Source organism: Charadrius vociferus, unplaced genomic scaffold, assembly GCF_000708025.1.
Source record: "Charadrius vociferus isolate BGI_N301 unplaced genomic scaffold, ASM70802v2 scaffold4, whole genome shotgun sequence".
NCBI lineage: Eukaryota > Metazoa > Chordata > Aves > Charadriiformes > Charadriidae > Charadrius > Charadrius vociferus.
The window spans coordinates 105,509-129,763 of NW_009648150.1; the positions used below are offsets into that span (position 1 = coordinate 105,509).

At 43.7% G+C, this 24,255-nt stretch overlaps 1 protein-coding gene across 1 annotated transcript in view; it reads left to right on the forward strand.

The window, feature by feature from the left end:
• Window positions 1-24,255, forward strand: part of EPHA5 (EPH receptor A5) — a 183,689-nt gene that overhangs the window by 21,131 nt on the left and 138,303 nt on the right. The window contains exon 2 of the mRNA XM_009884013.1: window positions 5,569-6,232. Coding sequence (XP_009882315.1) covers window positions 5,569-6,232 — 664 coding nt within the window. The remainder of the gene's footprint in view (window positions 1-5,568; window positions 6,233-24,255) is intronic.

The window sequence follows — 24,255 nt, forward strand, 5'->3', positions numbered from 1 at the left end:
GTACAGGGGGATGATCACTTCCCTAGTCCTGCTGGCCACACTATTCCTGATACAGGCCAGGACGCTGTTGTCCTTCTTGGCCACCTGGGCACACTGCTGGCTCGTATTCTGCTAGCTGTTGACCAACACCCCCAGGTCCTTTTCTCCTGGGCAGCTTTCCAGCCACTCTTCTCCAAGCCTGTAGCGCTGCATGGGGTTGTTGTGACCCAAGTGCAGGACCCGGCACTTGGCCTTGTTGGATCTCATACCATTGGCCTCGGCCCATCAATCCAGTCTGTCCAGATCCCTCTGTGGAGCCAAGATCCCTCTGTAGAGCCATATATACCTCTTGCCAACGCCAGCATTCAAAACAGAACTGCCAGTCCTGAGGTCAGCATCACTTTAGAAGGGGCTATGAATAAGGTGACTTTTAGGTACTTTCTACTTTTGTATTCTTGTTCTTTTAGAAAATCCTTTTTTCTTTTAATGAAGACTGAAACACCCCCAGCAAAAGCAAAGACTCTCCTTTAATCATGCGGCTCCAGAGCTGAAAAGCTGAGCGATGTTGTGCATTGCAGGGCATGTTGATAAAACTGGCAATATTGGTGGCAGGCTTTGAAGTAATTGAATTTTGGGACTGGCATGTCTGTAATTGGTGTTTTGCAACAGGCAAGATGGTGACACCGTCAGCCCTATTTTACCGCTAGCACAGCCCTGCAAAACCTTCTGCAGTGCAGATAAAACAGATGTGTAAGTGCTCTGCCTGGCTTTCACTAGAGATTCAGCCTTACGTGACCTCACTGAAGTCATTGAAACTACGCAGAGGAGAGCCTGCTTTTTACTTGCTTTAACTTTGTGATACGATAGCGGGTGGAAAGCCGGCAGGCAGCTGAAAAAAACCCAACAAACCAACAAAAAAACCCAAACCAAACCCCAAGTTTTTGGGTTTTGTTATGGAAGGAGAGCAGCAAAAGGAGGGAAGGAGCAGGTTGCAAGATAAAGTTGAGTAGCGGGAGGCAGCGTGTGTGTGGGAGCTGAGCTGGAGGCTATTGATTGGCAGCCAGGTCTTAACATCAGCTGCATAAAAGGAAATCGAAGAGACTGCACAAATATTACCAGGATGAAAGGCAGGATAAATAGCACAGAGCTGAACGCCGGGCTGGTCTGCCCTTCTGGAAGGGCAGCAGGTCTCCCCTTTTAACTTGGCACAGGGTTTGCATAGCCCCATGCTGCGCTCTCCTCTGCACCAGTGTGTGCTTGTGCTGGGTTTGACAGCAGGATTTGGGAGTAAAATTACCTTCCTCTCTCTGTGGGTAAAGCCTGTGGGGTATCACAGGCCTTCCACACATTCAAAGCCTGGGATAGGAGATCTGTGCCCGGCTTGCCTTTCTCCAAAAAAAAAAAAAAAGCCTGTGAAAATGTATAAATCCTTTTCCAATTTTACATCTTTGTGCCAGCAGATAACTTGAATTAACATGCACATGTTGCAGAGCTCCACGTGGTGGGGTGGAAAATGAAATGGGAGAGGATGAGGGTTCTTGTACCAGGGAGCCTGTGAAATAGGCAGTGAGAATAGAGGCTGGTTGCACAGTCCTTGGAAGGAGGAGTCCTGCTGGGAAGGTTCCAGGTAAGTATAGGAACCTCTTTGCATAATGCTCTTAAGTTCCCTTCCCCTCTTAAGACAACCAGGATTTTACTAAATGCCTAATTTCTCTTTCAGCAGTGCTAGGATGTGCGGAAAGAGGCTTGAAATTTCCACACCACCTTTAGTGGCTGCTAAAGAGAGTGAAGACCAGTAACAAAATTTCTCCTTGCAAAAAAAAAAAAGAAAAAAAAACACAAAAAACCAAGCCGAAACCAAATAAACAAAAGCTCTGAAATTTTCATCCCCGCTGTCAGTATTTGTTTTTGGGGCAGCAGCCTTTTACTGTGCTGTGGTGGCAAATTGCAATCCTGGAATCCTGGAGATTAGAAACAAGCCTCAGTAGCAGACAGCTGGTGAATATGTTTTAAAATTGTCCGTTTAACCCAAGACCCTGCCACTGAATGCTTTTTTAGCTCTTATATTTTTAGTTAGATGTGTGGTATCTCTGGCCTTTCCATAGGCAGACAGCCTGCATGAATTGCATGCTTCCTATTGATGGTGCTGAATGCAGTCTTGAGCTTCTGTTAACTTGCCAGCAGTACTGTACTGGAAATTTCTGATTCAGAAATAGGTCTTCTATAAATGATTTAACATCAGGCCATTGAAATGCATTTGTGTTTTCCTTCTTAGGGCTATTAAAGATGTAGAGAAAACATTTAGCACCAAATTAATGGTTGCATTTTTGTTTTAATCCTGCAGATGGGGTTGATTTATATCTCAAAAATATGTGCTGCAGAGAGGAATTATAATATTACACAATTTTTCAGTTGTACTTAATTTGTTTTCATGCCAATATTTTCAGCTAGATGCTGTCTCTTTAATGTGGCGAGTCTTCTTTTTCATTAACTGTAAGGCACGGCTTTTCATCCTGTAGTTTGTAATCCTGAGTCGGTTGAAATACTTGTCTTGAGATCTGTAGTGACTGGGAAGCTGGGACCAGGCAGAAGGTGCAGGGGCTCTCACCCCCATCCCCATCTCGTGGAGGGATGGCAAAGCAGAAGGGCGGCAGGCTGCCTGGGGTCTCTGGGGGGAACAGACCCGGCTGAAGAGAAAGAAATGGTGCACTCCTACATGCAGATAGGAGAGAAGAAAGGATTAAATGACAGCAGAGATTGTGCACAATAGTGGCTGCTCTGATAAAATCTGGTTGGCTTTCCCTTGAGGATTATACAGAGATAAGCAGCCTTAGCTCATTAGCACCTCCCTTTCCTCTTGCTCTCTGGTGATTGCTTTGGGTTTGATGGCAGGTGGTGATGGCAGGACTTGCTCTGATCTGGGGTGTGGTGCTGGAAAGGCAGCACATCCTGAAGCCTGAGATGTTAAGTGCTATGCCATTTCTTGCAGCTGATGTATTTATGCTTGGACCTTCTTCCTCATGGTGTTTAGTCCCCTCCGTGCATGAAAGCAACCATTAGAATCACTGGATTTAGTTTTTGAATGAATGAGCTTTCTTATACTCAATCCCACTAATACAACTCCTGGAGCAGCAATGGAAATGAGCTTAATTTTGTAACTCTGGAGAGCATGATGGTTGGGTCTTTGAAAGTTATCTGGCAAGTATTAAAAAAGAGAAGTAATGTTTTTCAATACGCCTTCGAGTTAGGTCACTAATGATATTATTGCAACATCACAGTCACTGCAAACATCAGTTTTCTGAGAGAAATACACATTAGATGCTCCCTACATGTTGTATGGAGTTACGCTGTGTACCTTGTGGCCATCCACACACCTCCCCGCTTGCGAAAACTGGTGTGAGCAATTTCCAGCCCTCTCAAATGCTTTTCACCACCTCCTGCTGGAGGTTAACACTTAAACCGGCACAAACGGAGATGTGTGTGATTGTCTGAGTGATCCTCTGACCTTCAGGCAGAAAAAGCAAAGGTTTTAAAGTCATTAAGGTCTTTCCTGGGCTATATTGGGGTGTGCTCACCTGTCCCCTGGGCTGGTTTGGCAGGGACCTCTGCCTGAGTTGGCGGGAGTGGAGGGGTACCATCCCTTTTCATCAAATGGAAAATTGCCACTGTGATAAAAATAAGACTTTGCACTTATATAGTGTCATGGTAAAAAAATACACTTGGAAGCATATATGTACAGCATATTTAGCACTTAACCACAGTAGTTGAAGAATAGTGCTTTTCTGCTTTTTGATTTCATGTATCTAAACCCATCCTATTTACTGGAACATGGAGAAGCTAGCTGCAGATTTGTTCTATCTTGCATACTTTTCCTGTGTTTTCTCAATGGTTCTACTCTTCATAATTATTGATTGCCTCTCCTCAAAGTTAGACATGAATCCTGTACAGATCTGCCTAGCTTTTGCTGCAGGCATATCTCCACCTATCTCTGTGGCGCTACCAGGAAGGGTGAAGTGACAAGTACATGTTAATCATGGTAGGATCACGGCCTGTTTAAGCCCAGGGACATAAAAAGGGTTTAGAAATGAAAATACTGCTTAGCATGACAAAAATGTCCTCAGGTTAGGTTCCTCATTCGGAAGACTGGTGGTACATGTGAACGCTGTGCACCGCAGCAGGCATGTCTTGCTGAAATTGCAGAAGTCCCCACTTTCACATCCCAGGTCCGAAAGGAGAGGAAATGCTTTCATCGTGGTGGTAGTTACAACTCATTTTGGATTGTAGCATCAGGGGATGTTTTCATGCCACTTGTTGCTGCCATTTTAATTTAAAAATCTGAGAACAGCATTTCCCTTGAAAACACTGTATGGTTATGTTGGCTCTGAAGGTGTTCCCTGTCAGCTCTGCAGTAATGGCATCTGGATTGAGAAGGCTCTTGAATTCATCTCAGGCTGTATTTTCAATGAAAAAACCTGGCCATTGGCCTTAGAAGGTATACAGCTTGGAACGTAGCTATTACCTTGTGTTGAAGTGCCTTTAAATTAAGCTCTGTGCGTTTGCTTTATGCTGCATCCGCAGCTGTGACTAGATGCGGGCAGCAATGCTGAGCAGAGGATGGAAGAGGCTTTGGGAGTTAAGCCCTTGCAGATAAGCAGGTCAAAAGCAGAAGAGAACAAAACTGAAACCATCACTGGTTGTCCCGAGTTCTTTGCTGTACTTACGTGGGTTAATCTAGTCTCTTAATGTGACACTACAGTTCTCAAAAGCAGAGAGGAGACATTAATGTTGTGTCTCTACCGTAGGCGCTATTGCTGTGCTACTGACTGTGCTGTGTTGGATCAGGAAAAAGCATTTCTTCCAAGTGAGGCACTTCAGAGCGTGGCCAAAATAAAATGAAAAAGCAGTTGCTACAATTCTCACAAACACCTGCACAAAGTTATCTGGAGCTCTGCTTAAAAACCTGTATAACACACAAACAGCTTAAGATTTGCAGATCCCTGTAACCCTTATTGGAAGTATCTTCCAATGCATGAGCAGGAACTCCTCTAATTAGCACATTTCAGGAGAGCAAAGCTCATTTACTCCATATATCACTCTGCTGATTTTCTGGCAGGCTGTTTGGTGGGGGAAAATAGCTTGGAGAAATGTGGTCATCGTCATTGCATTCGACAGAGATTTGAGGATGTGGTAGAAAGGAGCCTGGGGGAGCAGGGACAGACAGACTGTAAATAGCTTTTTTTTCTGTTATGTGGATGCATTGGAAAAGGCCAACTCATGGCCCCATCTGCTTTTGTTTTGTTCCCTAGCAAAGTACTAGTGGACAAACCCAACAGTATGTTTTCCCACTTCTGAAATGTCTGAAACGAAAGGTTTTAACTAGCATCCTTTTATATTTCTAAAGGGTCTTTTATCTGACTTTTCAGAATTGTATCAAGCCTCCAGTATGGAAAATTTTGCAATTTAAAACATTTTTTCCCCCCTAAAAGTCCTCCTGAATTTCTGAAGCCCAAGTTGCTTTTCGATAGGAAAGCTACGATTTTGCAGGACCTGTAACTTTTTTTAAAAGCAATACTTTTCCTTTTTATACAGTGGGAAGAAATTGGTGAGGTGGATGAAAACTATGCTCCAATACACACATACCAAGTATGCAAGGTAATGGAACAGAATCAGAACAACTGGCTTCTGACCAGCTGGATCTCTAATGAAGGGGCGTCCCGCATCTTCATTGAGCTCAAATTCACCCTGAGGGACTGTAACAGCCTTCCGGGAGGACTTGGGACTTGCAAAGAGACTTTTAACATGTATTACTTCGAATCAGATGATGAAGATGGGAGGAACATCAAAGAAAACCAGTACATCAAGATCGATACCATTGCTGCTGATGAGAGCTTCACAGAGTTAGACCTCGGTGACAGAGTTATGAAGCTAAACACAGAGGTGAGAGATGTTGGACCCCTAACAAAAAAGGGATTTTACCTCGCTTTCCAGGACGTGGGTGCCTGCATCGCCCTGGTCTCTGTGCGCGTGTACTACAAGAAATGCCCATCGGTGATCCGCAACCTGGCCCGCTTCCCTGACACCATCACGGGAGCGGACTCCTCACAGCTGCTAGAGGTGTCGGGCGTCTGTGTCAACCACTCAGTGACTGAGGAGGCACCGAAGATGCACTGCAGCGCTGAGGGGGAATGGCTGGTGCCCATTGGGAAGTGCTTGTGCAAGGCAGGGTACGAGGAGAAGAACAACACCTGCCAAGGTAAGGGTGTGGGCTGAGGCTGCAGAGGTGATGTGCGGTCTTGGCTTTCTCTTCCATGTCCTTCGTGCCTGGTTGAGCTGACAGTGGTGGGTTGGGTTCTCACTTCCACTGAGATCCTTTAAATGACCGTGCCAGCACAAAGAGAGAGGCCTTGGCTGGGTGTCATGGGACTTGACACCTATGTACCGGTGCTTATAGAGCTGTGGACAACCAGCACGCCACTATTACCTTTGGTGCACTGTACTGTAGGGCCCATGAGGCGATTGTAGTCTTATCTGTTATTTAAAGCTTTATGCTATTTTTCCTCAATATAGGGGTTTCCTTATGAATTTTAGAAGCTTGGTTTCTTTTTTCTGGACTGTACCAGGGAATGTTTGAAGTCAATCTCCCTATGCAAGATACATTTTGGTTTTGTGTTTAAAAGACTATGTTTTTCTCTCGTTATTACTCTAACCAAGTGGGGTGGAATTTGATGTGGTGTGAGTTGATTGATTTTCCTCTCTGGTAAATAGTTTAATACAAAGCTGCTCAGCTGTTTAGAGTTAAACCTAAATCCCCACTGATAAAAATGCTTCCATATGTGCTGAAGTTTTCACATGGGTAGCTGGCTGAGGTTCTTGAGTTACTGGTCAACATAGGTCTCCTGAATCATCAGGGTCCTTGTGCAAGAGATCTAGGGTATCTGAAGTTCAAGATGTAAAAAAGAATACTTTTAAAGAAGCACATCATACACTAAGAGTGTATAATCTCATTTTATGATTTGCTGTATTACATTCTTGTTCAAAAAATTGCCCTTCCATTGTAAATATGTAATAGGTTGCTTAAAACCTATTTGGACATAAAAGAGATGGGGAAAGGAAAAAAAGATTTTAATGCCATTTGCTTTTTGCAAAATTATTATGTTAGTCATCAGTCCTGTCTTAATTGCCTGTACTTGCCGCCACTTAGTAATGGATAACCTGTGGGGAAGGCAAAGGAATTCTGTTCCAACCAAAGTCGATGTTGCATTTTCTCTTCACCGTATTCCAGACACTCGTTATCGGTGTTCATAGCGTTGGTGCAAAAGATAGATCAGTGCGTATCCAAAGCAAACTGTAGCCTTGATCCTTTAGTCCTCGGTCACACACTGTGCCCCTGAAGATTATATAGTTCAAGTCTCTTCAAGGGTTCAGTGGGAGAGAAAATATAGGTATGTTTGGTTTTGGAGAAACCTCTAGTAAACAGCATGTGGAGTATGCTTTTTGACCAGGATAGTCTTTTTTTTTTGCAGATGTAGTCAATACAGCAAAATCTGTCTTGGTTTTGCTATTCCTGTGCCACTAAAGATTTCTTAGGCAGGAAGAAGAGTCAGACTTGATGTTTGATACTGCACAAGGGGAGCTAAGATCAACATTAGCCCAAGCTGAGGAAATCTAGACTGTCCCAGATGAGGGATGGGTGGGGGTCATACAGATCAGCAAGGATCTGCTTCATTATGGCTAAAAATACCACGTCCCAAAACAACATGCACTGGTTGGGTGCTATGTCTAGACACTGACTTCAGTAACCTATAAGAATTTTTGGAGGAAAGGGGTGCATCCATTAGTCACCTTTCAAATCCTGCCCTCACACACTGCATGAGCAGCGTGGGATATCTCAAAGCACTCTTAAAGATCTCAAAAACCCAAAGAACACCAAACCAAAAAAATGGACTGTGTTAAATTAGAAACCTGAGACTACTGTGCCCATTAGAACAGTTGGATCTCTGGTAGTTCTGAGATAGCAATCTGGGTTGTGCTTTCAGAAGACCTTAGTGATTTGAGGTTCTGCTTTCCATTTTGGGGTGTGGATTTTTTTTAAATTTACTTTTCTTACTTAATTGAGAGCACAGTGTCTGGCGCCGCAATTTATGACTATGTTGGGTAGGACTGTGATCACAGTTTGGAAGTATAAAGATGCTTTGTGGCGACATAACCTTGCCATTCTGTCATAAGGCATGCCCACATAAACTACTCTTAAACTTCACCTGCAGCCTGCACCCTCGGCAGGAGTTTATCACTTTAACTGCTCTTACAGCTGTTAAAGCCCATAATTCTTGTTGGTAGGGAAGCCCCAAATTCTATCACCAAATCAATGGGATGTTGGGATCCCAGTGCCTGCGGCAAAGTCTGTTGGAGGGCCCCATTTGGATGTCCTGTGTTTAACCCGGGTCATCGTGCCAAGCGTTTCCTGCGTTTCCTGCTGGTTGGCTCCGAGATGCTCAGTCGATAGGAGACATTCAGCCTTAGGCCATTCAGGAGGGCTGCATCCAGCATGTATGGAGTTCATGCTGATATCCTGTGTGAGTAAAACACTTTCTGGTTTGGATATTGTTATATTCACAAGGATGAGATCTATTCTAGGACAGTAACGTTAAACTTTGAAGCCCATAAGCAGAATAATTAACACCAAGAAAGGTCCTATGTGCTTGTAGATGCTTTCCCTTCCCACCCCCCCGGGATCTGACTGGTATTTAGGAAATGCACTCCATGCTCTTGGCTGACATAATGATGGTCTTGGCACTCTGTGGTGTAGCTTTGACAAACGCCTAAATAACTTCTGACCTTTGGTTTGTAAATCTCTTAGGCACATCTTGCAAGCAGTCTCCCTGCTTGCTTTCACTTAGGCATAAGCAGGTTATTAGTGACTGCACTTGGGGAAACATTTTCAGCCCAGAAGAGCTGGGCTTTGTTTGTTAAAATTTCTCCTGAAAGATGACATTTTCCAAGCTCTAGTGTCACGTCTGGACAGAGCAGACTATACTCTCTTATTAGAAGTGATGTAAATCCCAGTCAGCCTCACAAACATATGGGAACTATTGAAATCCCTTCTGCCTACAAATCATTAATTGGCAACGATGTTCTGAATTCATCATCTTGTCAGCAGGGTTCCTGTTTGAAGAAGGCACTGACAGTAACAGCTGAGCAATTTCTCTCACTGGGGACACTGAGGTTGTAAATATGACATGGTCTAATCTCCTTATATAATGTGCTCGCTCTCTCAATTAATATAGGCAGCTAGGTAGCAGTTACTGTAAAGAACTCAAACTACTTGGATTTTTACACCTCCTTTGGCAACATGGCCCATTTATCAGCAACTGCTATGGGACAGCTAGAAGTAAATTGTGACTATTTTGGGACATGTTTATAAAAGACCAGTGTTAAGGTTCATTATTCACCAGAATAAATTGGTGTACTAGTTAATAAGAGAAATGAAAGCAGTTGCTCTGTGAATTTCTGTGCTGGTTTCCAGAGCGGTGGTTTGGTGCCACTAAAGGAGCGATGGTTATTGGTTTGCCTCGGTTCAGCTGGTGCTGTCTGAATGGGTCCTTGAGGAAATGTTGCTGAGCATTTTCATGAGCTGGAAAATGCCCAGTTTCAAGTCTGTTTGGCCAATTTCAAGTCTCCTAATGGTGGTCTCTGCCTTAGCAGGCGGTACTCAACCAAGGTTGAGGGCCAGATCCTAAAATGCTGTAAAACTTGAGGGTGTGCCACTGAAGTCGCTGTGTCTTGGGGTTTGGCCAAACAATTTCTTATCTGCCCCAGTCTACGCTTTCCTTCTTCCTGCGCTGACAGAGGTGAGTTTTATCATAACTTCAATTTTAGTTGCTTACTGTATATAGCAGGGGTCACCATTGGGGTTTGCGTAGGAAATGAATAAAGTCACTGTGTAAAGGGCACCTTCTGTCACTTGTCTTTGTATTCATCCTCACCTTCAGCCCAATATGTTCTCAGTGAGAAGCAAGTAGTGCTTATTTTTATGCCTTTAAAGGCTCTGGAGCCCATGCTACTGGAAGAGGCGGGGGGGATGTTGACATGTTAAGCTAATGAGACCCAGATACACTTGGGGTGGTGAGGTCGTGCTAGTGACCAGGGGGGCTGCGGAGTGGTAACTATGGATGTAATTGATTTGCAGAGCCTGATATTTTTTCAGCTACTTTTAGAGCTGAATCACAAATTAATTAAATATTTGAGTTTAAAAAAAAAAAAAGAAAAACTGCAGTGAATGAGAGCCAAGCTGAAAAGGCGACTAATGAGTTCAGGAGGCTGCGAGGCTCTCCTTTCCAAGAATCAGTGCATGCTGCTACTTGAAGAGACATCAAAAGGAGTACAGCTGGTTTTAGCCAGCTACAAGGTACGGACAAGATTACAGCTGTTAAAGGTGGACAAAATAATGGAGGAAAGCTCAGTGAAATCTTTCTTCACCCTTGCCGCCTTCTGAGGAAGAGCTTTGAAACGGAGGGCTAGAGGGAGGGTAAGTTGGGGTATGGTTTTCTGGTTTTAGAAAGGAATTGCTGCCAGAGAAAATACTTGGATATCTTTTTTTTGTAAAACAACTCTGGAATGTTCAAGTCCTGCTGCTGTCTTAAGTATTGATGTTTATTGGATTATTCTTCCCTTAATCAACTTTGCTGAACATACCTCAGTGCGTTTACAAAACAGTATCTCTTCTTGCTGATTGTTCATTCCTTACTTGTGTTGTGATTCAGCCGAGCTCTTGCTCAGCCAAGAGAAATGAGAATTTCTTACAGAAAACAAAGGCTGCAGAAAAACCTCGTGTTCGCAGGTCTTTTATTCTGGATATAATCAAAACTAATTGACACAGGTAGCTAGTTTATGTACATCAGAAGTTTACCTGCCGAATCAGTTCTCAGGTGATTTTGGTGCTGGCTGATTGGGGGTGAAGCAGAGTTACTCATCTTCCTCTGAGAGTGGTGCAATCAGCACAGATGTTTGAAGGCACTTTCCCAGAGCGGTGATTGCCCCCCTGTTGATCAGCTATCGGAAGGATATTTGGAGGCAACTGGTTTTTTGCAGCTGTGCAGGAGCAGGCAGGCAGAGGTAGTGACCCCTGGGCTGGTGGGTAGCTGAAGGCATCAACTGTGGAGGGTTGGGAGGTGACAGGGCTTGCAAAGGTGGTGATGGCAGAGCCACGCTTGATGACTGTTGTGTTTCTATGTCTGCACAGCAGCTATCCCAGAGGCCTGACTTGTGAGTGAAACACATAGCTGATCCCACAATAAAAAAAAACAAAACACCACCAACTGTATTTTTAACAAATTCACTGTGGTTTTCTCAGGTGATGCAGTGCTGCAGCTCAGCTGTTGCCTTCCCTGTCCCCTTACTTCTAGGAAATGGGAATGTGCTGCTGCACAGCTAACCTTATTTTGGAGGTTGGGTTTTTGCTCCGAAGCAGCTGGTGTTTCTGTTTTTGCATCTGATGAAGGCACAGGAGGGGGGCAACTTTTCTTCAGCCCCCTCCACAACTTGCTTGTGTGCCTCTCCACCTCATGTCGGCTGAATTCTCTCTCTAAACTCCTTGTTATGGATGCTAGAAAGACAGTGTACTGCTAAATCCTGCTTGTCTTGTGGGAGACTTCCTAGCTGGCACTCAGGTGAATAAGGCAAGCGTGCTTTTTACCCTTGCAGTGGAAGTGGAAGGCAAGCAAAGTCCAGGGATAAAAAATAAATAAATAATAAAATATCTTTTTAATTGTTCTACTGGGAGGTGATTACATGGCAAGAAAAACATTGATGGATATGTTCAGTATATGGAGAATACTGAATTTGAAAACACAGTTGGCCCTCCAGGGAGTTCTTTGCCCATCATCCTTACTTCTCGTGCGTTTTTCTGATTAAAACCAAATTGGCTGGGAGTATAGCATGGTAGGTGTTTATATAATTATGAGCTGAAGTGCCTAGTTAATTTTAATTAGGCACAAAACCAACCAGTGTCAGAATAACTGAATTTTTGGCCACACAGTGTGTATTATCTTTTCAAATGTAAAGAAAATCACTTGAATGCTACATTTCAGCAAAAGGTAGTTGTCACTGGAGGGGAAGTGGGTTTTATTCTGTAGAGAGGTGCATGCATGTATATATTTAGGTGTTTTGTTCTGCAGCTGAGATAATTAACGAGAGCAGGGAAATGTTTTCCATGGAGCAAAACTGTGTTGCAACAAGATTGATTAAATATTGCTCTCTTCTTTGTTTTATTTTGCATGTGTATTTGCCTTCATTATAGGAGGCATGGTATCAGTGTATGCACAATATATCGTGCTTTGCTAATGAGTTGTAACCTTCTGCGCTACCTTGTATGCTCATAACCCCGATGACTCTGAAGATCTTTTCTCATTCTGCAGTGGTGCTTTTAGGCCATTACTTTGACCAACTTAACCTTACTGATCCTTTACAGTGTGGCTGCTGTACAGTTGCCGTCCAGAAGGATAGTTAAGGAGTACTTTATTCCCCCCACAAAGTTTAGATTGAGCAGTGCAAATAAACTAAAGTTTGGAAATGGCTCTAAAAGTGTAAACTGTGAAGGTTGTGTTTGCTTCTTAGCCATATGATACTTTGGGGCAGATTTTAGGGTATGCTTTTCAGTCTGGTCCTAGATGACTAACTCATATTTACTTGAATACTGACTTTGTTTGGTTTTAGCATTCTTGAAAATAGGGTATGCATTGGTAGCTTAGGGAATTTGTTAAATTATGGGATGGGAAAAGGGTTGCAGGAGAACAGGATTGTTAGTCGTGGTGCTCTTAGGTTCCTTTGTTTGCCACCTTTGACTTTGAATTGCTTGGAAACAGCCTGCTTACTAATTGTGGGTTTTAGAAACAATTAAGAACTCTGGAGATATACTAAGGATAAAGCACATGCATGCTGGTTGGCAGTGCAGGGAATTTAATTGCCTTGATTTAAGATATGGCTAGCCCCAGCTGCCCACTCTGTGCCATTGCTGGAAGCTGCTGCTGGCTTTGCAGAACTGGATAGTGTGCCCATGAGCTGATGTGACCAATGGAGGGCTTGTCTTGACGTCCTGGCCTGGGGACAAATAAGACGTGGGCACTATATCTGGATGGTCATCTTTAGCAAAAGGCTGGCTGCAACCTCTCGAACTGCCAAGGGTCTGCCAGAGCTCACTTGTCACAACACTCATTCCACCTAATTTGTATGGGGTATTAAAATGAAGTTGCACTATTGTGTTTTGTTCGTAATTCGGGTTTTCAGTTTTGTGTTTCTCATTTAGAAACACTTAGCAGTAGTTAATGATGTGTTGACATTTCAATAATAATCTTTTCTGTCTGCATGCTTTAAATCTTGACCATTTTAACTTGCTTTGGGTTAATGTTGAGGTTGAAATCCAGGCTCCACAGAAGGAGGCTACAATTGTGCCTTGAATGAACAGATTCGCAACGTACTTTTTATTTCATTTCTTTAGTTCGATAAACTTGTATCCCGTATAAGGTAAGTGTTCAGTAGACTACAAAAAGAGCGAAGAGACTGCAACGCAGATATCTGCATAAAGAGGTGACTCTGCTCTTCATGTAAACAGAGATGCCCATTTATTTTGCTGGAAGCTTGCTCATTTTCTATCACTGAAGAAATTAATCTGGCATAGACACAATGGTATCCATGAACAACACATCGTTAAGGTTGTATTGAGCATGATACTGATGTGCTTCCATTTTTTCATTTCCCTCAGGATGGCTATGAGGTTGTTAATACTGGAATGAACTTGAAGAGAGAGGCTAGGTGTTATACAAACCGCAAACCATATGCCCAAAACAGATTAAAGAAAAAAAAAAAAACAACAAAAGAGACAATGCCAGGCTTGTGGATGTCCCTTACTGCTTTCATATACCTGTCTTAGGATTTATAAAGACTTAAAAATCCTAAAAAAAACAGCTGAAGCTTGAAGAATTGGGATTTAAGATGGCAGCTTTCTTCTCACTGTAAATGACAGTCAATCAAGTTAAGGCCAAGGCAATGTTTTCTCCCCCATGTGAAAATCCAAACTCTACGAGCTGCAGCTCAGTGGCATTATCAGGTCAAATCCACTGGCTGGGGAGTGAAACAAGGCTGTCCCTGCCTGCATGCCTCCCTGTGCTGCATGAGGTTACACTCCTGGAAGCAGGGTGGGTGGGAGAGGATATGCAGAGCATCTTCATCTGCATCTTCAGCCTGGCATCCTTGCACAGCCCACTGTGGTGGCAATGGTGGTGGGCTCAGCACCGATGGTGGATTTGCCTGTCCAGTGTGGCACAGGAGGCAGTGCCAGCTTGCTATGTGACCCATTCTTGTGGTGAGACTTGGTGGTATACCCTGGGTCGGGTCCTCATGGTAGACTTTGAGTGGCTTGTGAGTAGTTTTGCTGTCACTTCAGATGTGACTGTTTCAGTGTGAGGAAAGAAATAGTTAATGCACACTATTAGAAACATTTCCAGGTTATACAAAGGGCTTTTCTCTGTTGGATCTTGAAGGATCTACTTTATGAAGGAGGTCAGAGTCACTATTCCCCATTTAACAAATGACAGGCTTGGGCCAGAGGCTGAGTTGTTCAGTGACAGCCGGAGGCTAGAGCCTGAAACAGGGCCCTGGGGGTCAGTGCTGTACTTGATCCCATGTGCTCTTTTTATGGCCTTAGAATAGCCTAAACCCCTTGTAAGTTCATTCATCTCCAGGTAGATTCCTTGGGATGTAACAACAAAGTTACCATTCCTCTAGAGCTGGAATTTGAACGGAAGTTGTCTTTGTGAAAGGCTTGCTTTTGTACCTCAATTAGATGCTTTCCTTCAAAACAACGTTTGGCCTGGATTTTTCTGAGCAGGAGTCTCACATCAGCCACAGCCTCTGCCTAGTGTGGAACCTGTGCTGAGGTGTCCATGTCTGCCCAGAGGTCCCTTTCGCGGCCAAAGCCTCAGCATTATTGAGTACCAGACCCTCTGCGTATAGATAAAAAAGCACCCCCTGCCCCAGCAGACTCTCCAGTCCCTTCTCCACGCATGTGACTAGTATTACTTGAAGAAAGTAAGCCTGCTTAGGGAGCCAACATGATCGTTATTAAACTCTGGAGTCACGATTACTGTCCATCGAGTGAAATGGCCGCCTCCTGCGTAGCCATAAGGGTCACTCTCACTCTGCTGTGGTACTTATTCCCCAAATAATGCATTAGTGGTCTGACACTGAGTAAGACAGTCTGTCATCCCACTGCAACGGTGACAGAGGTCACAGCGCTGCCTTCGAAAGCTGCCTGGAAAGGAAGCTTTTTAATTAGTGGGAAGCCAAAGGAAAAGCTGCTCCCTACGAGCGTGGGGAATGTGCTAATTTGGTATTCAGAGGAAGCAGCCCGTGGGTTGCAGCTTCCCGGCTCCGAGCTGCTTTGCAGATAGCCTGCAACCCAAGCAGCGACAGAGCCAGGACCGTGGACTTCATTACTGTCGGAGCTCGGTGTGGGTTTGAGAAGCGCCAGCGATGATGGGATCTTGGGACAGGAGCCAGCGTTTTATTAGTATAAATCCAAGGCAATTGGGCATGTTAATTACTGGAAGAAATCCACAGCAGGGAGGAAAGGGTTCAGGATGAAGGGCAGGTGCCATGGTTAATTATCAAGGTCCACAAATGCCAAATGACCCTGCGCTGGTGAGATTTCCTGCATTGCAATGGTTGACTTGCAGCAGATTGAGTGTTATCTCTCCAGGAAGAAACCCCTAGAGAAAGCATCTGCAGAGGGAATTTGAGGTGAAAATGGCTAAAGGCTCACAGAGTACTGTGGCAGAATCAGTCATGGGACCCTCCAGTACCAAGTCACATGTTGCTCAGGGCTTTTGCGTGCATATGAATGTGCTGGTAAGGGGTAAGTGTACCCCTTGTGACGGGATTTTACTCTTCCCGTCTTAGCTGGTTTTGGGGCTGCTTTTTGTGTGAGCGCTTAATGCTCTTTCAGTGCCAGAGCAGGTGATTGGCAAGAGACTCATCCTAGAAGTGAAATGCATGGAAATGGCTGCAAACCTCTGCAGAAAAAGGCAGATACCTGTCTTGCAAAGTCATTTTTTCCTCTTTGCCTACCCAAAGTCCTTAGTCAGGCTCAGATAAAAGCTTTTCTCCTGTTTCCGTGCACAAGGCTGGCCTGTATTATTTATTTATTTGTAAAGCCTTTCTTTTTTAGAAGAGCTTTTACATTATTTTTCTTTGCTCTCACAGTTCAAGCATGATTTAATATGTCAAAACTAGTTTGCTTAGCTGGCCTTGATTGTCTTGCATACTTCCACTAAAACAGGGCAGTCATCCTTCCTAGCATGCCGCTGCCCAGACAAATGAAGTGTCGCGGCAGCTAGGACCTGCTCTTGTGTTGTGACAGCAGTAGCATCCTCCAGCAAAGCCAGCAGCGGGAAATTTAGACAGGGGTAATGCCTACAGACATGGCTTGGGTCAGAGCAGTGCGGGCCCACACAGGCAGACGCAGAGACAGGCTTATGCTTGAGAGACTTAATTGACCATTCATGTGCAAAGGCATTTCGGTCAGGATTGAGAGTCTAGCTAGTACCAGAGAGAAGGAAGCCGCCCTCTGGTGCCTGCATTGGCCAGCCTGGCAGAAATAGCAGTGGGAGCCCTCGCTGCAGAGCAGTGCTCCCAGACTGGTACGTCGGGGCGCAGATTTCCTGGCAGAAGGGAGTTGCAGTGGGATCGGGTGCTTTCGGTAGTCGGTGGGGATTTTGTCATTGATTTTGGTGGGAGGGAGATGATTGTCCTTTATAATATGTGCTTAACAACTAAATGATTTCCTGGCCTAGATCTTTACTGTGTTGCACTGACTGCCAGCAGAGCACAGCCTATAGGATGGAAATTTAGTTCATAATAATTGATGTAACTCAGATCAGACCTGTTTCTCAGCAAATGGTCTGATCCTGATCTCCTCCAGACCTCCCAAGTATCAGAGAGTTTCTGGCGCTTTGTGGTTGTCTTTTTCTCATCTCTTGCAGGGGGACACAAGCTAAAGTTCGGCCATGTGTTTCTGCACTGTGCTCCATTGAAAAGAGTAGGAAAGAAGTTTTGAGTCACTGCTCGCTTTTATTACAGTTTAAAATGTCATCTCAGCCTTTCAAGCTTGCTTGCAGGACTTGGTGCATCGTAGGAAGCCTTCCCTACACTGCTGCTGCAGTGCTGTGTGCTCAACTGACTCTTGCTCTGCACTTGGCATCCTCATCATCGATGTCTTTGAGCTCTCGCCTCCTGGATGCGTTGGTAACACAATACTCAGCAGTCAGGTCAGACATCTCCTGGTGCTTTTTTGCTAGTGTGTTACGTGGGGTTTTCACTCTCTGGTGTGTGGGATGGCTGCCAGCTGGAAATCTGGTGCTTGGGGAAAAAAGAAATGTTTGTATGAATCTGTTATTGACTGATCTCTGAGCGTGGCTAATGGCATTGACAAGAGCTGTGTCATCCTGATGATGGTGAAGGTGGTGATTCACACACTGGCTCTGAAATTAAGTGTACTGGTAGATGGGGGTGGGAGTGCCTCCTACCAGACCCTGCCCTCCCAAAATATTGTAGGGTACTTCTTGGTCTGGTGGCCTTCCAGCAATTCCCAGGGCAGAAGGGTGCTTGGAGAGAGCCCAAAAGTCTGCTTTTTCCCTGTTTGTTTGTTTTTTTTTCCCCAAGATAAGACTGTGCTAGATCAGACCCCCTGTTTGTTTGTTTGGGTTTTTTTTCCCAAGATAAGACTGTGCTAGATCAGACCTCTGTATGTAAAGCAGTTGTCCACTGTTATCTGAAAATCTGATCCCATGACTGTGTAAACTTATTGTTGAATGTATGCTCTTACAAAAGGTGTTTATCAAGATGCCTGTGCATGATGCTTTCTGTGTCTTTGGTCATGCCTTTACGCGCAAGTAATTTGCAGCACTTTGTGCGCACTACACACACGACTAAGAGTACAGTGCTTCTAATGTGGCGTGTGTGTTTAATACCATGTGTAGCTTTGGGCTAACAGGAAAATAGGTATTGTACAAGAAAAGCATGACTAGCCCAAATTAGAGTTAGTGTTTTCAGGTGGAGGCTTTTGCTTTTAGATCGGAGGCATAAAATCATTAGCTTGAAAGTTCCAGTGTTCGTTTTCTGCAAGGTTGTTTTAAGCGTTTTGCCACTCTCATCAGGGAGAAACTGAGGCTGTACAACAGTCGTGCTGCAGTTATGTCCGTAGAACACCTGAGTCTGCAGAGGCATTTTGGGATTTAGTTGGAGGTGCGTTGTCACTGCCTGCATGCTGCTGGCAGAAGAGTGAGGGCCCATGGAAAGCCAAGCTAGACCATTTCTGGTTCTGGAGTCCCCCTTCTGTGTTTTGCATTGTGTACATGCATGCAAACAGCGTGGGCTGTGAATGCAGAGAAATAAAAATACTCTTTCTGAAAATTTATTGAGCAAAGGCTTCTGGTTTAACAAATTCAGATTTTACATGTTCCAAAGACTGATTTCCAGATGCCATTGGGAAAAGTTTCGGGCCACATTCAAATTAGCCTTATTGTTCCGTAATATCTTACTGGAGTACAAGGTTAATTAGTACCATAGGCAATATGCATTATTCATCATAGCAGTCAGGCTTTTCTTCTGTTGGGCTGTTGTATGCTGCAAATGGTTTCCCTTCCAATACCAAATCCTTGATATATTATTTTTGTATTAATCCTGCCAAATTGTATTTGTGATGTATAAATTATGTGGGCACTCTGATGCTGATTGAAGACATTTCAGGTGTCAAAAGGACTATAATTTTAATGTTTAAGTCCTGGCTTGCTTGGGCTATAGACCTTCGGGACCATGAGAGATACAAGATGATTTTATTAACGCCCGTCTTCAATCTGACCCAGGCTGGGGATGGCACTAGTGACATCAGCAGTGCTGTGTTTTACATCAGTAGTGTTTTCGTTGCTAATTATCAGCAGTGCCGAAGCGGTGTTGCTGCTACAGCACTGTGGCTGCTTGCAAAGGCACTTCCTAGCAGGGCTCCTTCAAGCACAAGGGCTAAATATGAGGTGCCTTTGGCTATGTCCCAGTGTCAGGGTCCCTGCCCTGCTCCAGGGTGTGATGCGGGTCAGCTGCCAGCAGGGGAGATGCTGCCTGACTGGTTTGCACAAGGGCTAGCCAGCGGTGGCTTTCACTTGCCAAGCCTGTTTGTGGTGCATAGAGTTTGGTCTTTCTCAGTTGGAGAAGCCAGCAGTACTTAGTCCTCAGCTCTAGAGAAGAGTTGGAGGAGGAGTTACACAGTGCTGTGATTCATCTGATCCTTCCTTTCCCTGAAGGCAAGGCTCTTTCACCCCAGAGGTCCCGCTGCCTTCCTCACCCAGCATTGGGGAGGATGAGTCACTCGCATATCTTGAGACTGCAGTGCTGCAGGTGCCTGTAGCTTCCAGAGCAGCACTTGGAAAACACAGCGAGCTGCAGTGATCCCTCTCTGCCACAGTGTCTACTTAAAGAATAATATTAACCTGAAAGATCTTTCGCTGCTGCTTTCTGGCTCTGACGTTTCACCCTGGCTGCCTTCTGGAGGAGTTTTCCAGCCTTCTGTCAGCTGTGCACACATGTCTTAAGTGCGTAGATAGGTATAAGAAGGGAAAACAGATTAAAAAAAGGCTGGGTGACTTGCTGAAGGTCCCACGAACCAATTTTGAGGGAGTCGGGAGGCTCAGGCTTCCTGCTTCTGCCATCCTTGCTTCAGGATCATTAGCAACTCCTCTGATCTCTCGTGCTCTGCTTAAAGAGGATTTAGGTGTGCAGTTGTTCTCTAACATAAGATGGTGTAGCCTACGTGAACAGCGGGGCATGCCTTGCAAAGTGATGCTGTGCTGTCAGGGCCCAGGGGAGTAACTTGCGCTGACATGTCTGGAGGATAAATATGGCAGAGTTTTACCTTAAATAGCCCGCGGCGACAAATCCACTGCACTACACCAGCCTCGATGAAGCGATGGCGGGGAATGCTTGAGATTCCTTTGTGTTCAAATCGGCAAGTAAATATTTTCCGGCAACCCTGACTCACTTCCCTTCCGCCCCTCTTGTTTTGTATGTGCACTGTTTTCCCCTCCCGAGTTTCCCTTCAGGAGGAACAGAGCACTAGGCTCAGGTGACCCCTTTGCTGCTTGCCTTCTCCCGGCTGGGACAGAGGGGGGGTTCAGGGGCGCGCTAATGCAGAACACAATGTTGGGTTTGTGTCAGATAATAGAAAATGAACACATGGTTTGAAAGTGAGTACCCTCCTGTGTCCGGGTCTTTCTGGGGCAGTTTGGAAACAGCTTTTCAGCAAGAACAGGCAGTGGATAAATGCCCAAATTACACTTGTCTGTCAAACAACTGGCAAATGTCTCTGGTCCTTGATTTAAGTGCTGGTGTGATATAAATAAATGACCAGCCATAGGAATGTAAAGAAGTGATGATGAGTATTATTCTTTTCCCCTGATTATTACCCACTGCTTTAAAACAAGTAGCTGAGATGCCTTTCAAGAGACCTCTGCTCTTGCATGAAACTGCATTTGTAGAGTAATTTGGATTGCTTTGGGTTAAAACAAAAGGGTATACACACAATGTTTGCTTAAAAGTTGATTGTAGGCAGCAGAATAATAAGTAAATATATAATATTTACCTAAAATATAATTATGTAAATCACCAAAAGTGGAATGGCTTTGTCAGCTTAGTCTTTAAGAGTCTCATCAATAACTTATGAGCTTCAGTAAATGTGCAGTGCTCCTATGCTACTCTGTTGCACACAGTTTTGACATAAAGGCAGAGGAATTAATTTTTTTTTAAGCATTCCTGGGGACAAAAAATAAATTCACAGCAATCGGTGTGTAAATTTAGTGTTGTAGATCAGCATGGTTGAAAGTATTAATGAGAGAAATCTTTTGTGGATGCTGCATCCATAGATGTCTGAAGTAGCTTGTGGGGGCAAAGACTAGACTGTGTGGCTGATAAATAATAGAAGAGCTTCGCTCCTTCTCTTCCCCTCCCTTTTCTTGGGTTTACATGACATGAAACACTGCTTGGAAAAAGTAGTATGGTGTTCAGTCTGTACTGGAATATAACAAAAGCCATTGTTGTTCCAGAGAAAAGTTATATTTGTTATGTTTTGATTTTTGAAGTAGTTGGTCTGTAGGTCTGTTGAGTCTGAATGGGGTAGAAAAAACTACTAATTGCTATGACTGGCTAGCATCATGAGTGGAGAAAGAGCCATGAAATGGGAGGGTACGCGTGAGGGGAAAAAAAACCCATCGTTTTTGCTTTGGCCACATAGATATAACCAGCAACTTGAGAATTTGTATTTCTAGCCTATAAATGCTTTATGTCTCGTTATTAGAGAAGGATTTGGTGCTGGCGCTAGGTGGGACTGACCTGTGATTTCCTGAAAATGACCCCATAAACTGCCAGTGGCAGCAGGAGGTTAAAGTCTTCTAGGTGCTTTAAACATCACCACGTTTGAAAATGTTTTGAGTCTTCATTTCTTGGAGAAAAAGAATCAGGTTCTACTTGAAATAGCTTGCTTCTGTTTTGTAAAAGGCAATAAAGTATGATTTCCTGGGCTTTAAAACAGCAGCAACATCATGTTCGTTGTGTTAACATGTCCTTACCAAAGCCAAGGGAGTTTTGCAATTAATGATGAAGAAAAAAGGGCTGAGCAGTGAACCTCAGTTATGCTTTTTGTATGCTTGCCTTTTTGGGTTGGAACTCCCAGGACTTTTGTCACAGGATCAAGTATCTGTTGTGCCTAGGTGATGTCATTGTCCTTATTTTGGTGATAAGGAAGCAAAGGAAAGAATGGAATTGCCAAAATCATGTATCATTCAGTGGAAAATCAGGCTTCCCGGTCTTGTACTCTAGTTGCTAAACCACATGTCCATGCAGATACAGTGACTGTTAGTTCTTCTCATTAGTAAGTGTAGGCATGTATCTGCTATAATTCAGCTGATCTTAAGTGACTCGCTGTCCTGGCAATAGTGTTTCAGTGATGTGATTTGTAGTTTACAGTTGAGGTTTGTTTTTTTTTTTTTCCTATGTACTTAGGCCAGGATTTCAACTGTAGCTCAGTCAAATACTTTATTATGTTTTGTATTGCATGTTCTCACAGTCTACAGGATATTCTCAACTAGGTTAGGAAAGCTACATACAGGAGAACATCATCAGTGTATGAGTATTTCATTTCTAATATTTTAAGCTATTGGGAAAATAGATATTTAATGCATTATAGAAATTCCACTGCAAAGTATGTGGTTTTACTAAGCTATCTTTATCTTCCCTTCTAGAAAAGGCTGGATTAAATATTTTGCTCTGTGCTGATTTGCTAAAAGGGATGATTTGCAGCCTCTTGTCTTTTGCTGAAGAACCAGATTCTAAATACGTGTTCCAATGTTTGCTTTAAAATAGCATGCCGCTGTAGATGGTGTTTCTACATATTTAATTATCTCTTGAAAAGAGAGTGAAAGCAGATCAGTGCCTTACAAAGCAACATGCCTCTGTTTTGCATCCTGTGGCAACAGGACTAGATCTCTTCCTCTCAAGTAAAAATGAAAACAAAAGCTCTTACTGTCTTCATGCAAAACCGGCAAGTTATTGTTTAGACAAAACCCCTCAAACTTGCAGCTTCTGCAGTCAAAAGATTAGCAAGCCAAAACATACAAATGCAAAGTTTCCAATAAACAATGATTAACTTGTGTGTAGAAGTGAAGCCTGCTGTGAGCTTTCAGTCCCTTCAGTTAAACTGTTTTATAACGTAATGCTATCGGGACATTTCATTGTACACAGAAAGGCAAGGGAATAATAAAATATATGTGCTAGAACTCCCATGTGCGGATGAGTTCCTTGAATTTATCAAGCTTGCTGGTGTGCCTCCAGAAATATTCCCCAAAATGATGACTAGTTCTTTAATTACACTTAGATAGAGCTGTGTTGTTGCTGGTGTCTGAAACTACAGATTGAGTTTAGTAATGTAAGTGTCATTAATCTGGTGAAATAAAAATGCCGAGTGTTTTAATAAGGTCTCAATTTAATGTTTTTAAATGCTCTGAAGAGATTTAATGCTAAACCAGCTGATATAAATCTGCTCGGCTCCTCTGTAATTGTCTCTCTCAAGCATGTACCTCTCTTCAAGGGAACTTGACTCACACTAATTTCAAAGCTGTTTACTGCCTGCATGAATTTGATGGACTCTCACTTTTTATTGTTAAAAGTTGTTAACTTCAGAGGTGACCAGGAAACTGAAGTGGCAGAGGCTATATATAGTGTTAATTGTCCTGTATTTTTTTATAGTGTATGACAGAAAAGCCCCAGTGTTTTTGTTATGCTCTAGATGCCTACAACCTGTCTGAGAGAATTTGCAGGTTTGAGTCTTACTGTCTTTTAAGCCTTACAGGTGAGTTTTTGGCCCCCATTTTGGGGGACTTCGCTGTGTAACAGACTGTGCCTTGCTTTTTGGTCTTGTAAATGGGGCTATGTCAGTGCCACTACTTGATCTTGCTGGTAGCAAGGCATTGGGAGATAGAGCTCTGTAGCTGCATCAGCCTGGCACATTGAGGTTTCATGCAGTGCTAAATGGAGTAGAAATATGCCATTGTTTTCATGATTACATTTGTTTATTACTAAATAAGCTCCAGTCCTTTTTCCTGTCGTGTTTCCCCCCACCCCCTTTTTTTTTTCTGCCAAACATACTTTTCATAACTACTTTTCAGAGCTACGGATGTCATGTATCTGGACTTCTGTAAGGCCTTTGACATGGTCCCCCACAACATCCTTCTCTCTAAATTGGAGAGGTATGGATTTGATGGGTGGACTGTTTGGTGGATGAGGAATTGGTTTGATGGTTGCATGCAGAGGGTGACAGTAAACCGCTCAATGTCCAGATGGAGATCAGTGACAAGTGGTGTCCCCCAGCGGTCTGTATCGGGACCAGTACTGTTTAACATAATACTGTTAGTATAATACTGTTTATGGAGCAGATTCTCCTGGAAACTATGCTTAGGCACATGGAAAATAAGGAGGTGATTGGTGACAGCCAACACGGCTTCACTAAGGGCAAATCGTGTATGACAAATTTGGTGACCTTCTATGACAGGGTTACAGCATTGGTGAATAAGGGAAGAGCAACCGGCATCATCTACCTGGGCTTGTGCAAAGCATTTGACATCTTTGTCTCTAAATTGGAGAGACATGGATTTGATGGCTGGACCACTCAGTGGATAAGGAATTGGC